This window comes from Leopardus geoffroyi, chromosome D1, assembly GCF_018350155.1.
Source record: "Leopardus geoffroyi isolate Oge1 chromosome D1, O.geoffroyi_Oge1_pat1.0, whole genome shotgun sequence".
NCBI classification, from domain to species: Eukaryota; Metazoa; Chordata; class Mammalia; order Carnivora; family Felidae; genus Leopardus; species Leopardus geoffroyi.
Genome location: NC_059329.1, coordinates 43617778 through 43635028, shown reverse-complemented (window position 1 = coordinate 43635028; position 17251 = coordinate 43617778). Strand labels below are relative to the sequence as shown.

The 17251-nt window shown below is 35.9% G+C and overlaps 1 protein-coding gene across 5 annotated transcripts in view; it reads right to left on the bottom strand.

Annotated features, from left to right (window-relative positions):
• NOX4 (NADPH oxidase 4) overlaps nt 1-17251 on the bottom strand; it is a 169106-nt gene that overhangs the window by 101305 nt on the left and 50550 nt on the right. For all 5 annotated transcript variants that reach the window (XM_045483670.1, XM_045483671.1, XM_045483669.1 and 2 more), the window contains 3 exons: nt 6180-6396; nt 3684-3848; nt 3489-3551 (listed from right to left, as the gene is read on the bottom strand). In XM_045483670.1, the coding sequence (XP_045339626.1) occupies nt 3489-3551; nt 3684-3848; nt 6180-6396 (445 nt within the window). The remainder of the gene's footprint in view (nt 1-3488; nt 3552-3683; nt 3849-6179; nt 6397-17251) is intronic.

The window sequence follows — 17251 nt, the reverse complement described above, 5'->3', positions numbered from 1 at the left end:
TCTTCGGGTGGGACCGGAATTTCCCTATCAGTTCTGTCGGCCATCTTACAACAGATTTTTCCTATCACTACCCATGCCCGCAGCCAGTTCCACGGCTATCCCAGTTTTTTCCCCATCACCTGTTTGGGAAACAGATTAGGCCACTGGAGGCACTTGCCAAAAGCCCTTATGTCCTACATGCCACTCTTTTAAATTTCTCCTTTTGCCCTGTGAAATGGTCCTAGGACAACCAAAAGAGAGTAGATCTAGAAGCTTCTACTAGGCATGTAGCATAGGAGAAAAATTCTTGGCTTTTCTGTTTTGAGAGAGCATAAACATTTTCAGTGATACAATGTAAACTATCTTTTCTGTTTTTATTGAAGCTGGATGATGAGAACATGGAGGTCTATTATACCATTCTCTCTACTTTTATGTATGTTGGGAAATATTTTTGTAAAAAAGTAAAAAACCCCTCTTCTCTGTATTTAACATTCAGCAACCATCTTCCTTTCTCATTCCATATTCTCTATTTAATGCTATGGTGAAGAAACTATTTACAAAATAAAGCCTCATGTTGTATACCTTAAATATACACAATTTCTCATTTTTCAATTACACATCTATAAAGCTGGGAAAAAAATAGAGTCAAACACAAGATTAACTTCGGAAGTAAATTTTGTATGACCCCAAGAGTAGACCAAACTTTTTAAACTACTTACACAGAGACAAACATACGTGTGCACTTTCTCCCTTTTCCATTCTTCCCTTTCTCATTACTGTTACCAATTTCATGTTTATGGGATGTATGAAATCAGAGACATGGAAATGCATCATAAAACTACCAGAACTAAACACGGTGTGGTGGATGCAATTGTGTGAAAATGGCTTCATGATTCAGCCGAACCATCGTACAGGAAGGTCTTTTCATCACATTTACTAGCCAAGCATCCTACTGTCTCATGGAACAAGGGCAATATTTAACCCCATTGTAGGGTATACATATCCTAAAGGAGTGAAAGCCATGATGTGGCTCCATGGCTCCCGGTAACAGCTGGGTCCTAGACTCTGTGGTCCTGGTTTTGAATCCCATGAGGACAACTAAGTTTGCACTGGTCTTCATAACAACATATTTCCCTTCTCACTCTATCCAGCTGCCCACATGGCACCAGATGAAAGGGTGTCACCAGACTGAATAAACAACTGTACATTAATGTCTGCCACAAAGTAGGCCAGCATTCCCATCTTTCTTGATAAAACAGGATACTGTCAATCACTGGACTAGATCCCAAGCTACCTTTCCTTAATCATTAATAAATAAGTTTGCTATGTACAAACAGAATGAGAAATTTGAAGCAATTAAATACTATTGAGCAAATGTCTGTGTTTTCTCTAACCATTTGACACTTCCTTTCTGCTTCCTTTATCCTTTAAATATAGATTTTTCTGGCCTAGCTGTCTTTACAAGGATATGTTCTCAAGGGACAAACTCACAATGAAAATACAAATCATAATAATTGCTAGCATACGTTTACATGTACCTGACACATTCCATGTCCCAGGCTTTGTTCTACATACTTTACTTGTAGGAGATCATTTAAACACACAACATACCTAGGAATAGACAATGTGTTTATATGGCAATATTACTCTGGTGGAATAAATGCACAGAAAAATGAATAACTTGGCCAAGGTTTCCAAGTTTTCAACATAACACATCAAATTTGAGGGGTGCCTACGTGGTTCCGTCAGTTAAGCGTCAGACTCTTGATTTCAGCTTAGATCATGATCTCATGGCTAGTGAGTCTGAATCCCGTATGGGGCTCTGCGCTGACAGTAGGAAGCCTGCTGGGGATTCTCTCTTTCTCTCTGCCCCTCCTCTGCTCTTCCTCTCTCTCTCTCTCTCTCTCTCTCAAAATAAATAAATATACGTTAAAAAAAACTTTTAGGGGCCCCTGGGTGGCTCAGTCGGTTGGGCATCTGACTTTGGCTCAGGTCACGATCTCACAGTTCATGAGTTCGAGCCCCACGTCGGGCTCTGTGCTGTCAGCTTGGAGCCTGGAGCCTGCTTCCGATTCTGTATCTCCCTCTCTCTCTGCCCCTCCCCTGCTCTGTCGGGCTCTGTCTCTTTCTCCAAAATAAATGAACATTAAAAAAATTAAAAAAAAATTTTTTAAATAACACATCAAATTTGAAAGTGGTTGCCATTCCCAGTACAACCCTACCCCTGCATCCCAGCACTTAGGCACCAGTGATTTTGCTGCCCACCCCCCCCCACATCTGTTCAATTTTATTTGCATATCTTAAGCATATATTTAAACATGTGGGTCCTGTTCTTAGTTACTTTTGCTAGAAATTGAAAAAAAATCTCAATTTCCAACATCAATTGGAAATACTAAATTAATTACAGTACTTTCCTACTGTGAAATATTATGCAGTCATTAAAAACAATGCGACATACACAAATATAGTAACATGGAAAGCTGTCCATGATATATTGTGTTTTCTTTTGTTGTGTTTATTTATTTTGAGAAAGAGAGAGAGAGGGAGGGGCAGACAGAGAGAGAGAGAGAGAGAGAATCCCAAGAAGGCTCTGCACTGTCAGCACAGAGCCCAGTGGGGGGCTAGATCCCATAAACTGTAAGATCATGACCTGATCTGAAATCAATACTTGGACACTTAACAAACTGAGCCACCCAGGCTCTCCAGCCATGTTATATTGATGAGTGAAAGGAGCAAATTATAAAACAAATGATCTAGCAAACAGATATCAAACATCTATATATGCCTAACTCTACAGGAAAATGTCTGTAAGAATATATGCCAAATTCTGGAAGAAAGGATTGAAAAGTGGGGGGAATGAGGAAAAGTTCCCATTTTATCTCATCTATTTGTGAATTGTTTACTTTTTGATAATAGACTCATGTTATATTTATAATGCAGAAAAGAATGTTAAACAATGTGCTGACAGGCTAAAAATATCTGATGAAGTCATTACTTAGCCATATCTTCCCCCTACCCATTATTTATTCCATTTTATTTCTCTAACTTGGTTTTCCTTTCCCTCCCAACACACAGCCTGGGCTCCAATTACACTGGACTTTTTCTTTTCTAAACACTGCTTGGATTTTCTTAGGCTTCCACTCAACTCGGAGTACCCTCTTTATCATTAAATTCAACCTCTCTAAAGAAAACCATACATATTATATTTGTATACACAGTTCATAATGGGAAAAATGTAAATAGCCAGGAAATTTTCTGTATTTTGAATCAATAAGCTTTAATACATTTAAATGTATTGCTTCCTGGATTGTAAACTCTCAGAAAATAATAAATAGCTACAAAGTTTCTGAACAGATCATATTTTTTGGATAAAAAAAAAGGCTTAGTTAGACATGTAGGATATTGTGATAGCCTTGCATGATTTTTAGAATGACGTGGAATATACACACACAAAAGAAACACACATTTCACTCTAAAAGAATTCTTAAAATCAAAAACAAGTTTCTTACCATTGTGAGGGTAAATGGATGGTTTTCTAACGCAGACACACTGGGACAATGTAGAATAATATACTAAAAAACAACAAACATAGTTTCTAAGTGACCAAAAGAGAAGTTCAAGCATTCCAATGATGGCATGAATGCTGATTTTCAAAACTTATATAAAGATAAAGGGAATTTAAAAGTTACTAAACACTGACTCACCTGGCCAGGTCTCGCTTTAAAATTTTCTTTGACCATTCGGATTTCCATGACATCTGAGGGATGACGTATGACCGAGATGATGGTGACTGGCTTATTGCTCCGGATACACCTGTAAAGTCTTTCAGCACAATACAGGCACAAAGGTCCAGAAATCCAAAGCCAAGTCTAGTGGAGAATTTTTGAAATATACTTTAAGAAATACTTGTATTGTAGGAATCCTTATCTCCTGCTCAATTGTTTATGTCATACATTACAGTAATGAAATTTTAATCTATATTTTGAATAATAAAATGTAAAGAAAAATGAATAAAAAATAAGATGCTCACTGCAACTTATTCACACAAGACTAAAGTATGAAATCAAAAGGGAGGAGCACCTGGGTGACTCGGTCAGTTACACATCTGACTCTTGATTTTGGCTCAGGTCATGATCTCACAGTTCGTGAATCCAAGTGCCACAGTGGGCTCCATGCTCACAGTGCGAAGCCTACTTGGTATCCTCTCTCTCTCCCTTTCTCTTCCCCTCTTCCTCTCTCTCTCTCTCTCAAATAAATAAACTTTAAAAATAAATAAATAATGAAAAATAAAAGGGGAACCGATGTGCCATATTAACAGGTATGCATACATTGTTTCATATGTCCCTCTATGTATACCATAAACACATAATGCATGCATATACAGTATTTTATCTAAAGAGAGAAGTGAAATTAAGTGCTCAAATCAATTTGAAGATGATTTCAGAAAAAATTGTACCACTCCAATATCTGTTAAAAAAAAAAGAAAATCCTGGATATATATGTATTTTTCTTTCTATTTTTAAGGTATTAAAATGTTTACTTTGCAGGAGCAATTGGAATTTTTCAGAATGTCAGGTAAGTTTATTTAGAGTATTTTTTAAATACTTTTATCTATTTATTTTTTATTTGAGTGTAGTTGACACACAATGTTACATTAGTTTCAGGTACACAACTTAGTGATATGGCAAGTTTACACATTATACTATGTTCACGATAAGTACAGCTACTATCTGTTCCACGTTTATACAATGCAAAATATGTTTATGCACAGATTTTAAAATATAGGACATACTACGCATGCTGCTTACAACTTTTACATAATAAAAGTAATAGGAGCAGAAGATAACATATAGAATTTGGGCAGTGTGACAATTTCACATGTGTGCTGTATAGATATCCCAGATCCCAGGATAACTAGCTGCATGCTCTCAGAAGTACGGAAGCCTGTGTGGTCAACCCTTCCTCTAGAACTGCACACTTTATTTCCCTCATCACTTGGAGACCTCTGATCCAAACTTATTTTAATGGTTACTTTTTTAAATCTTACTTACATAGCTATTTCAGACCTTCCTCCTTCCTTGCAGACAGATCATGCCTCTTCCTAATATTTTGTTTGCTACTGTGTGAGTAGCAGACATCACAAGACAAGCTCTGCAATACAGCAGGCTGGCAACTCTGAGATGGTCACGTACCCTCTGAGCATCAAGTGTCATGTAAGTACAATGGGAGTCACAATACCTGCCCTGCCTAACATACAGCATTGTGTGAAGACCGGAAAATTCTGAAAACTGCAAAGTCTATTAGAAATCTAGAGGATTGTTACTGACAATAAACACAAGACTAATATACTTATTCCAAAGTGATCTACAAATTCACTCTACTTTTCGACTCCTTTTTCTCTTATGAAAACAGACATTTGACATACTGTCCCATACTTCCACCTGCTATAGGCAAAGAGTACAGGGTGTTAATTCCCATGTGGACAGCTCCCATAGCCACATGGGAAGATCAGGACCCTTGCTGAACTACTCACTGGGTATTTGGGTAAGAATATTTTCTAAGAGTAAACATTTTAGTCAAAGACCTGGTTTTCTACTCTACTTCTGTCATGTAGTAGGTTGCAGAGTTTGCTGAAGGTATTTTATGTATTTAAGCCACAATTTTATCATCAGAAAACTAAGGATGATAGTAATGGCTTCAAAGAGCTATTGTGAACATTCAAAGAAATTATGCATACAGTACATTTTAGCACAATACATAACAGATGATACTAAGCATTCAACAAATTGACTTTACAATTTATTATTTATAGTATTATACATAATATCGTACCGTAACATGATTCTATACCATAATAATAATTACTATTAGTGTTAGTTCTTTCACTATTGTTTTTATTATTCAGCCTATTTTTCTCAACGGATAGGGCAAGCACCAGTGCCACAGTATGCAAAGATTACATGGTCAGTTAAGCAGGAATTTTCCATAGTCTATAATATCATAGGGTTTTCTCCTTGAACACCAGCTACCTATAATGGAAAAACAGGTGCTCTCTTGCTGTTGAAACATCCTAGAATGTTCTTTTCTACAAGAACAATTGTTTTATATACCTCCAAAAACATGTTTAAATGTAATGTTGGTCAATAATTATGGAAATATGGACTTTGCAGAGACCATCAAAGATACAAAATCAATCTGACCTGTGGAAAATTAGCTTGGAACCTGGGCTCTTCCATACAAATCTTCACAAATCTCTTTTGGGTAAGATCATCTGGCTTTGCAAATCCTTCAGGAAAAGATTCATGAAAATGTTCTGAGAGATAATCTTGTAAATGAATATTCTGGTAGTGGGTTCCATTAAGATTGATGCAGCCAGGAGGATGGGTATCTAAATTAGTTTGATACTTCAGCAGCCCTCTGAAATTAAATTAAAAAAAAAAAGTGAAAATGAAATGGAAATCAGAGGACATAGTATGAGAAAATAGCCTCTTTTTCTTGTTAACTTTCCATAGCATTTATCTGGAAAGTGCTTTTCATATATCTTACTTAGGAGCAACTGAGAAATCCTAACACTTTTAATTAATTCTTTACTATGGGACTAAACCAAGATTTTTAGCCCTTAAACAAAGGCCACAAATACATGGTTGGGAAGAATACATCAATATTTCCAACTACTCTGGAATTCCACAGCCTTTATTTCAACTCTATTAGGCATTCGTACAACCATATACAAGTTTTCACTTCAATAAATACTATAATAATGAGTACTTTTGCTATATCTTCAAACACAAATGGGAAAGTGTAGGGATCATATTTGATTTGGCTGAGACTGGATAAATCAGGCCTTGGTGATTTACAGAGAAATATTAAACAAACACAATAACAAGAACTAGAAGTTGGTATCTTGTTTGGTCTGCAAATTAATATACAGCAATTAGACCCTACCCATGTTTACTTTTCAAAATTTCTCCATAAAGAAGACCATATAAAAGACTCAAAATAATTAATCAGGAAGGAGGGCCTAACCCCTAAAATCAATTCTGATTGTTGTATATTTTCTGACATTCTAAGACAAACCATTCAACTTTCTATGTTTGTATAAAAACATAATAAAAATTTTTTAAATAAATTTTTAATAAATTTTAATAAAAAGTCAAGACCTACTTCATGGGAATAGTGCATCAATGGATAGATTATATAAAACATCAAAAAAGATCACTACTGCATAAGCAAATCTTGAAGGAAAAAATTAAGATTTTGAAAAGCACTGGAAATTTGTCAGTGTGTTTTCTCTCTATTTTAAGGCCATTAAAATTTTGGTGTCCAAAATTATTTTTCCTGGTTAGCCAAGAATATATTTTTAAATTACTCTTTAATTACTCTTTAATTACTCCTTATAACATACCTGTGAAAAAGGTAAGGAAGAGGAAGATTAATATTTATTAAGAAAGTATGTCAAGAATTTTTTAAACATCTATTTCTCACTTAAACTTGAAAACAAAATAATCATACAGCATAAGTGTTTTGATTTCCCATTACACAGATGAGAAACTTAAGGCTTTCTTTGGGTAAGAAATTAACCAAATGGCAGTCTAAGCATGGGATTCAGAAACATCATCTCCTTCCTTCTACAAACCTATATCATATAAAGCAAATCAGTTGATTAAAGAAGTAGACATCAAGGAAGAAGGTTCAAAATGAACAAACGCCTGGAAATAAAGTCGGATCGTGTGTGTGTGTGTGTGTGTGTGTGTGTGTGTGTGTGTGCGTGCGTGTGTGTATTGGATGGGGCTGTTTAACACACCAAGAAAAGGAACATTATTTACTCCTCCTAAGTCTTAACAGTGTTCAGGTGGGCAAGGCCCATGTGCTGAGGTCCTTAGAATGACAAACATTACTATGCAGTACAAATCTTTGGGCCAGCTCAGTCAAACAAAACACTGCCATTCCTGGTATTTCAAGGGCTATGTAATATGCTAAAATCCCTTTTTACTTTGAAAGCTGTATGTTACTTTTAAGCTACACTCAAGCTAAATGGCATAGGTTACCTCTGTCTTAAAACTCCATTAAAATGTTTTCTTTGTCTCGGTTTGTAATTGTTGCTAACAAATAGTCATGGATAAGAGAGAAAAGATCTATAGAGAGACAATAATAACAAAAAACATCATTCATTAAAAAAAAAACCCACAAGCACAGAATCTCAGGTTAGATTTGGCTAAATAAGGTAGTAAAAGATACTGATGGGTTCATATGGAAGGATACTGGCACATTCCGAACTCCGTATTTACAGGGTAAGTGCTGGGCATACCAGAAAGGTGCTTCATGCCTCACTGCCTATTTTTTTTATAACAAATTTATGTGATAAAGATCAGTGGCCCCATCTTAGAATAAGTGAACACATTTTGAGCTGTTATCTGCCTAAGACCACACTGTCAGCCAGTGGCCAAGTCCAAACAAAGGCCATGCTCCCTCCCCTGTACAAGGCCAACCCTCTCACCCTTCCATTCTTCCTATGAACAAAGACCTATGAAATTAAAGACCAATGTATATATTGAACAAAAATTTACTGGTGCAGGCAAAGACCTGAATTTGTCACATTATTTCATTTTAATTAACTTAAATTGAGTAGCTATGATCAGACATGAAAGCAGTAACAACAAAAAAGCAAAGTGAGCACATATTGGAGATTAGCAGGGTGACCCTTGAGAGTATATAGGGATGTGAACTTTGATTATGAAATTTGGAAAGGGATTCATGAAGGAAGCAACTGAAAAATGTGAAGATGTTAATGGTTTAACAACAGGAGAATGGCATTCCAGTAAGAGGGATAGTATGAACAAATGCACATGGTTTGCTCCCAGATTAGTAGAGGGGATCATGTCTTATGCATTTACATATCCACCCATATGTCCATACTCACTGCCAAACCCTGTCCTCTCTCTAGCAAGTTTCTGGCAGACAGTAAACCTTCAATGAATTTCTAGTGAATTGATTTTAACAGCAAATAATCCCATAATTTGTTTGAATATAACAAGTGCATAGACGTTAAAATAAAAAGAAAATATTCTTGTATGTTTTATTGTATCTTTCATATTAAATGATAAATAATTTGTAAGGAAAAACCGGGAAGGGAAAAAGATGTCCATGAATGGTAAACAAAGAGTCTTGCCAACTTAAGGCAGTGACAGAGCAGGCGGTAAGGGGAGTGTAGGAATAGGAATACTTATTACTCATTTTTTTTTAGTTTTATTATGTTCCAAAGGACAGATTTTGAAATATCTTTGGAATGTCTAGTGTTCTTCTATCATGAGAAATCATGGATTTTATGGTGTATCAAACACGTGGTTGTGGATGCTATTATTTTTGTACTCATAAGGATTTCAAGATGTGCTTTCAAAACTCAACAGAGTTTCAAAAAATAGGTTTCTTTCTTTTTGTCCTTTTTTTCCTTAAGAGGCATTATAGACATACTACCATTTTTTTACATGACAAAGTCACAGAAAATAATACAATACACAGAATAAATCCCACTAGGTTACAACATAGAAATCATAAAAATATTTTATGGCAAAAATTAAATATTACAAAATGCCACACTGCAGAAAGGAGAAACACAAAATCATTCCTACTTTAACTGCACGTTAAAAATGTCTAACAAATGCAGTGTCACTTACGTAACCTTTATGTTTGTGATTTTAAACCTTTTTTACGGTGGAGAAAAAAAAAATCCTTGTCCCATGAGGAACCTACTTTTTTCCTAGTATTCTACAACACAAAATGTTTCTTGTCTTTACAGAAAAAATAGAACAACCTGTTTCAGACTGTTCTTTTTACTCTGCTTCAAGTACAAAAAAAAAAAAAAAAAAAAAAAAAAAAAGAGCTTAAGAAAATACACCCAAATTCATCATTTCAAAACCCACTGGAATTCACTGGATTGTGTGGAATCCACTAGAATGCACACTACTTAAGGTCAAGGATGTGTCCTGTACCTCAGCTGCATTGCTGGTGACTAGAACAGTGCATACAATCTATAGCAAGCATTCAATATCTATTCATGGAATGAATTACTGAATGACCAGAAGTGTACAAACAACTTTTTGTTTTGGTTGTTGTTGAAACACATGATTGAGTCATCATCTGGTTCTAACAAACACAGAAGGGAATTGGAACTCATAATCCAACTTCAAAAAAGATGCCTAGATGTTAGGAAATGATATTTAGTAAATAAAGTAAACCATGTATACAAGAAATAGCATGAAATCAGTCTGCAACTTACATCATCCCTCTTTACCCTTGAGTACTGCTAAGTTTGACCCAAGATTTCAGCCCTGTCCTTACCCTAAGCCAATTCTTATCTAAGCAGACAAATTATCAAGAGAGTCAAGTTATCAACCTACTTAGTAGCAACATGTAGAAGTGGAGTGCTTGCCTCCACTTCAGCACACATCAGGGAAACCCCAAGCACCTGAGTATGTATCAAACCAGAGCTTTTACTCCCATCCCTACTTGGTCTGGTCTAGCCAGGTTCTTGCCTCTGCATTCTCTCCTGGGCACTTGCAACTGATGCCTGAGTGTATTCGCATCCTGCAACTTGACTGTAGCACATACTTTGTCTTGTTCTTGCTGATGGCGTTGTCCAAGACATGAGACTAGGCAACACAGGGCCAGCATCACAGGTGTGTGACTTTTGCAGTCTCAAGGAACCTTCTCTTAGAAAGGTCCCGTGGCTGGTTCAATGCTCTGTTGTCACCATCTTGAAATACTTAGTAATGTTTTATCAAAGAGCCTCACAGTTTAATTTTGCAGTGGGTCCTGCAAATGAAGTTGCCAGCCACAGACACTATGCAGCTGGCAAAACTAACCATTAGAGCCTAAGAACACAGGATCAAGACCAGAATGTTTCCTAAGTGTGTGAAGTGAAATAGGCCATTTTACTAAACAGGCCATTTTACTCTTTTTTTTTTTTTCTTCTCATTTCCCTTGGCTGAAAAAGTGAGATAGTACATGTTACTGTCTAAGTCACAATATAAAGGAAAGGACTTTGATCTCTTGGGAAGAAAAAAATATGTAAGTATCCAACATATCTTAGTATATCCTCTGCTTTCAGGCTTTACAAAACTGGCAGTGGGAATAAAAGGATTACTTCACATTTCAGAAAAACATGAATGTACTAAAATGTTTCTTAAATGTAGCCCTTGTTCTTTCTCCTTCCCTCAACTTTCTTACCCTGTACCTCCAGCCAGGACCACTTGTTATTATGCATAAGGTCCCAGGAGGAAAACTGAGATTAAAATTACGTGAGAAAGTATTTGGTCTGAAACTCACTATTTCTATCCTCTAAGTGGGGGAGAAGTACACTCAGTTTAGACTAAAAATTCATGAACAAAAGTAGCTTATAGCACAAATGAATTTATGTACATGAAAATGCTCTGTATATACTATATCTACCTATACATATGGCATCCTTATGGGAGAAAATACCACATGACCTCAATACTTACCCTTACTTTTTTCCAGTATAAAATATCAGCAAAAGTAAATAAATCATAAGACCTTAGTCCAGATTGGATAATATAGAGGAATAATTTTTACACAAAAATGAAAAACAGTCCTACGAATAGGAACTTAGAAGTGGGGAAAAAAAACACTTCTTAAAGACCATATTTGTATAGAACATGATATTATTAACATATGGGAAATATGTAAATATTATATGAGGGAGATTTGAATCTCATATAAGAAAGACTTCATTCTCCAGGAATTTTATTCACCCTATATACTTGGATGAAAAATTCAAAGGCCAAAAAGTAAAAGAAAACAAAGAGATGAATTTTTTTTCTTCTGTGATCCAAAGAATTTTTAGCCACAAAATTACATAAAAATCCCCAACAAAAATTTGCCAATCTACAAAACAACCAAAACAGTTAAGACCTAAAAGTTAATTCCTCTGGCATAGGAATTGATATTCTAGTCAGTGTAAGAACTTATTACCCAGACAACAACAAATATAAACGAGAGTCCCAGAATGGGAATCCAAGTTACGTTTAAACAAATACACAGATTATTTTTTATTGTTACTGAGCGTGCTTTGATAATTGAGGAAATTTGGAAGAGCTTAGAAGGACAACAAATTCCTAGCTAAAAGCCAATTAATATAATTCCCCTTAATCCAACACAAACTGAGTAATGGCTTGTGAAGGATTCCCTTGATAAAAATGGGTAAGAAACCTTCTGACCCTCAAAAACACCATAGTTTACCTACGATATATCACTGCTGTGTTGCCTTTTCTCTTTTATATTGGAACTCACAGACACATAATGGGGTAGGCAGAAAACAACCCTGGAATTTTCTACTATTCAACTTTGACTTCAGCTATAGCCCAACATTCTCCCTTTTACATAAGGATTTACACAGTGTATACTTTTCTGTACTTTAGGATTTTTGGTGGTTATGTGAAATTCCTCTCTCCCCCAGATATTTTCAAGGAGTGTATCTGTAGGTTCTTTTTTTTTTTTTTTTCTCTGTGCAATTCCCATTCTCCTTAATCTATATTGTAGCAATGACAGGCACCATTCTGAGGCTTGGTAACAGACTTTAAAAGATGTAGGGCACCTGGGTGGCTCAGTTGGTTAAGTGTCTGACTTTGGCTCAGGTCATGATCTCTTGGTTTGTGAGTTCGAGCCCTGTGCCTGGAGCCTATTTCAGATTCTGTGTCTCCCTCTCTCTCTGCCCTCCCCTGCTCACACTCTGTCTCTCTCTCTCAAAAATAAATAAATATTAAAAAAAAAAAAAAAAGATGTGGACCACCTGTTCACTGGATGAAGAGCCACAAACCCACGGTGTGTAACAAGAATACTGGTGAGAGTATCTCTTCTACTGTATTTTTATTAGCTCTAGTATAGATCCTAGCTTTAATAATTGCTATTTTCAAGTTATGTGGAATAATTTTGGAGGTTAAAATACTATACAGATATAATTTTATTATTATAATTATTGTAGAGTTATACTTAACTATATGCCTCAACAAAGTTGTACATTTTAAGAAACATTTATAAAGCAACACAAAAAAAGTTCCATTTTCTTACAGTTTTCTGGGTGGACTATATTTCAAAACCTTGAAATCTATGTAGCTTGTAACAAAACTGAACTTCTTACTCAAAATACACAAAACACACACATACACACTCGCCAACTTTTATAGATAAATTAGAAAATTATCCCAGATTTTCACATGACATGAATATATTTCATTCAAAAGCAAAGTACCCTCCAAACCATGAATAAATAATTCATTAATTCAAGAAAAGTTTAGAAATTAAATGTATAAATTTTGGGGTCAGAATGTGGGTCAATCCCCAGCCCTATCAGGCACTAGCCAGGTGCCTTTAAATAATCATTTAATTTAACCTTCTGTGCCTCATTTTCCCATCTGTAAAATGACCTCATAGTGCTATGAGATTAAAAAAAAACAAAACAAAAACAAAAAACAAAAAACTCCATAATGTGTGCATGTGAGAGGTTATATATGTATATATGTATGTGGCATAAATTGCTAAGAACAGTACCTGTAACATATTGAATATTATATAAAACTTGGAAATTATTAGCAATAGTATCATTATTATCCTCTAAAATGATAATGTAGGGGCACCTGGGTGGTTCACTCTGTTAAGCGTCCAACTCTTGATTTCAGCTCAGGTCATCATCTCATGGTTTGTGAGATCAATCCCCACCATCAGGCTCTGAGCTGACGCACAGACCCTGCTTGGGATTCTTTCCCTCTCTGCCCTTCCCCTGCTTGCACACATGCACACACACACACACACACACACACACACACACTCTCTCTCTCTCTCTCTCTCTCTCTCTCAAAATAAACAAACATTTAAAATAAAATAAAATGATGATGCATAACCATATTTATCAGTAAGTTCTCCTTACAGAAACCTTCATGTGAGAAGAAAATTGTCCCAGTGTTTCTAATTTTCCCCACAATCTATTGTTTCTAACTTTGGATAAAACAAGTGACGATATAAGATGTATCAATGTAATATTATAGCTCTCTAGTAAAAACTTAGCTTAGGCTTGATTCAGTTATTTTTAACTTCTTTTGGGACACAAATAGCTTTGGGAATCTAATGCAAGCTACTGTGGGGGTGGTGGGTGGGTGTATTCCAGGAATTCATGGATCCCCGGCACCCATTCAGTGATTCCTAGAGATTATGAATCCAAGTAGAGAACTCCTACTCTATTAAAAAAGAAGTAGGATTTTGAAGTAGAAATAAAGGGCATCAACGTTAAAATAACTATGCACACCTAGTAGAAATTAAGCATCTAGAAACTATTCAGAACAGGTCACTTGTAAGGGTGACACGTAGTATACAAAAGATTTAGCAATTCCCATGAATGTGCAACTCCTCAACCTTCTACCTAACATGGTAGAGCACATCCAGTTATGATCTCTAAAGTGGGACAAAGCTAGGCAAATCTACTGTGTTTATTATTTGAAGGTTCTAGGCTCCCACATACCCATGTAGAGCCCCTATTTGAGGTAAGGTTTCCTTTTGTGATTCAGTCTCTCTAGAACTTTCCCCTATGCCTAGGAATAGGTAGAATAACCATATGTCCTGGTTCAGCCACAAGTCACTGCTTAATTATCCACAGTATCCCATTTCATTCTCAGTGTCTAGTTTGAACAATAAATTATATAGCCAATTCAAATCTAGAGGCAATGAAAGGAAAATTGAAAAGAAAGTGTAGGGAAATAAATTTTTCTCTCCCAGTGCTAGAATAGAATTGGCTTAACATAAAACCTCTGGGCCTTCCTTTCCCTGGGCTTCACCAAATTCCCATTGACATTTTAAGTGCAAATGCCTCTCTCTAGTAGGAAGATCATACAAGCCAGTGTGGGTGAAAAGAGCACTCAGTGCAAGTGGCTTCTAGAAGACAAGATATTTGGAATCAGCAACTTTCAGCACTTGTCTATACTGCACAAATACCTCCATCCCCCAACAGAATGTTCTTAATTTCCTTCTCCTAAGGGCATAGTAGAAGGAGGATAAGCCAGTGCAATAAGCCTAACCTCATAAATATTTGTCTAACCCTGGTTAACGTCTTGAGCCTAAACTCCTATGAAGCCAACAGTGCCTCTCGTTCATTAATGTCATTGTTGACAAAGGCTGCCCACTGTGTCCCCCTGGTTTAAAGAACAGATGATTTTAGAAACGTGCACATGGAAATCCATTCTTTTAAATCCCCCTAGAAAACATGATTCAAACAGAATATAAATCACACTCTACAATGAACTCTTGCCAGCAAATAGTCCCAAATGGCAAAGAGCTCTGTCTAAAAGAATAAGTATTATGTAATATATAAATAATATGTATTAATTTATATAATAAAATGAGGTCTGAGAGGCCCAGCAGAGCTAGCACAAAAAAATTGTTTATACATTAACTGGCTCTCATTGCCACATGTGCTTTTGAGAAGGCCCTTCCCCCTCTCTTTTTAAGAATTGTCACATTATAATTCCTCTCTCATGTAAATAAAAAAACAAAATACAATTATTATCCACCCAACATACAAGCTAAAGCCAGTGGGTGGTGACTGTGGTAAGACTGAGAGGCAAGGGTGCCAGATCTCATTTACAATATGTTCTCTCCACATGCCTGTCAAAGGAGTAGGGTTAGTCTCTCCGCTGAGGCTCTGTGACACTCATAATTGCTTTTCACTCCAATATCCCTTTTATCAGTAAGTGAGAATGGCAGTATGTATCTCCTCCTGATGAGTTTTTCAAATGAAAATAAAGAAGTGTCCGGTTACATTCATGTCTGAAAAGAGGAAACAGTTTTGGCTTTTTTTTTTTCCCCAAACGTCTTCCAAATTGAAATATCCATAATATAGCACACAAATAGCAAACCTCCTAGAAAAGTGTATTAAAAATTAAAAGAAAAAAATTCCCCAGGAGGATGCTTGTCTTGCAAATCCCAAAATAAACCTTTATTGTTAACACCAATTGAATTTTTGAGACCTAACAATGTCATAAAAAATGTTGCCCTTTCAAGGAATATTCTTTTGATCTGCTAAGCTGTTTTCATTATACATTTATCAGATTACAGATAGGAAAATCTGGGCTCTTCAAAAGTGCTGTGTATTTATACAAAAAGGATTCTTCAAACAGTTAAATGTAGAGTTTCATCCTAATACAGCTATTAGTATTGGTATAAGTATATATTTTTTTCTAATACTTGAGTATGTCTCTATTATGCCTATATTGCTACATTCACTTGTTTAAACCTGAGACAACCTTATAATGTAGGTGACTTTATTAATCCCATCTAATAGTTAAGAAAGAGGACAAATTATCTGGCAAGGTCATAGAGCTATTAATGGTATAGCTCTTAACTGCCATGCTCTACTGATCTCTTGAAAAGGAAAATTAGCATATTTTAGATACATTTGACCACCGAAAAGAAACATCTGATTTGGTTTATATGAAATGTGTTCTTTTAAGGATGTCATGCAATAAATAGATTTGCTTAGAAAGAATTTAAAAATTCCAAAATATAGGTAACAAGTATAAAAATTAAGTTAAGCCAAGTGCATGGATAATCATGGAACAAGACAATCAGGTCCTAAATAATGACCGTAATATTTGCAGCAAGAAAGATAAACTTTCTATGTTGCCAATGTCATATTACATACACCAGAGCACTACATTTAGTTTGATTTCCAGCTTTAAAAGGGGTACAAAGTTCTCTCTCTCAAAAATAAATAAATCAGTAAAAAAACTTTTAAAAAAGGGGGGTGGGGGAACCTGGTGGCTCAGTTGGCTAAGTATCCGACTTCGGCTCAGGTCATGATCTCATGGCTGGGGAGTTGGAGCCCCACATAGGGCTCAGAGCCCTGAAGCCTGCTTCAGATTCTGTGTCTCCTTCTCTCTCCGCCCTTCCCCAACTCAGGTGCCTGTGCGCCTGCACGCCCATGCTCTCTCTCAAAAATAAATAAAACTTCAAAAAAAAACTTTAGAAAAAAAAGGGGGGGATACAAAGGAAGCCATACCAAACTGCAGCCAGCCTAATTTAGTGATTAGGAATGTGGCCTCAGGAATCTGATGATCCCTGGGTTCAAACCCAAACTCTTCTACTTATTATGTACGACTTTTAACAAGTTCCTTCACCTCTTGCTGTCCCTGTTCTATCACCTGGACAAGATATAATAGCAATAATGATAATAATAATATAAAATAATAATAATAATGATAACAACAGC